Genomic DNA, 693 nt, shown 5'->3' on the forward strand with positions numbered 1-693 from the left:
AAAAAAAAAAAAATATTTCAAATTACCCACACAAGCATGAAATAAGTTTGAAAATTTGTTAATTACTGTGTCATGTTTATGATAGCTGATATTGTCTGCAGATCCATATATGAACTAATTATATCAATTACCCTCCATAGGATACTGTAGATTTATCATGATATCTATGAATGATGTTTATGAATCACATTTATAAATACTTATATTTTATCGATTATTTAGTATCATCTCAGAGTGACGAGTCTGTGGAAACGTCCCCAACAGTAAACTCTCGCGATCATCCTATTGTGTTGAATACATTCAAGTGTGAATACGACGGCTGTGTCACACCAGACAAAAAGACTATGCCCCCCAGCTGTGATCCGGACAGTACCCATGTACTGAAAACCTGGGAACTAGGTATAGATATATACACCATCATATAGGTACCTAGGTATAGATTTATACACCATTATATAGGTACATAGGTATAGATATATACACCATTATATAGTCTTCTACAATGGAGAAACAGAAAGGGAGGAATCCCCATCAGCATTGTCATCAGCAGACAAAGATGGTACCTGGTACTTCCACAAGGACTCCAAGAGGCTGTGTTACCTAAGTATAGATATATACACCATTAGGTTCTGTAATATATGGATAGTTCTTATGCTCTCGATAAAAAAATGTGATTAATTTTTTCTTTCACTT

At 34.3% G+C, this 693-nt stretch overlaps 1 protein-coding gene across 1 annotated transcript in view; it reads left to right on the forward strand.

Moving 5' to 3' along the window:
- LOC110451271 (fibrocystin-L-like) overlaps nt 1–693 on the forward strand; it is a 56,530-nt gene that overhangs the window by 33,890 nt on the left and 21,947 nt on the right. The window contains exon 30 of the mRNA XM_021499189.1: nt 223–399. Within this exon, the coding sequence (XP_021354864.1) occupies nt 223–399 (177 nt within the window). The remainder of the gene's footprint in view (nt 1–222; nt 400–693) is intronic.

The sequence above is a fragment of the Mizuhopecten yessoensis genome, unplaced genomic scaffold, assembly GCF_002113885.1.
Source record: "Mizuhopecten yessoensis strain PY_sf001 unplaced genomic scaffold, ASM211388v2 scaffold5913, whole genome shotgun sequence".
Taxonomy (NCBI): Eukaryota; Metazoa; Mollusca; class Bivalvia; order Pectinida; family Pectinidae; genus Mizuhopecten; species Mizuhopecten yessoensis.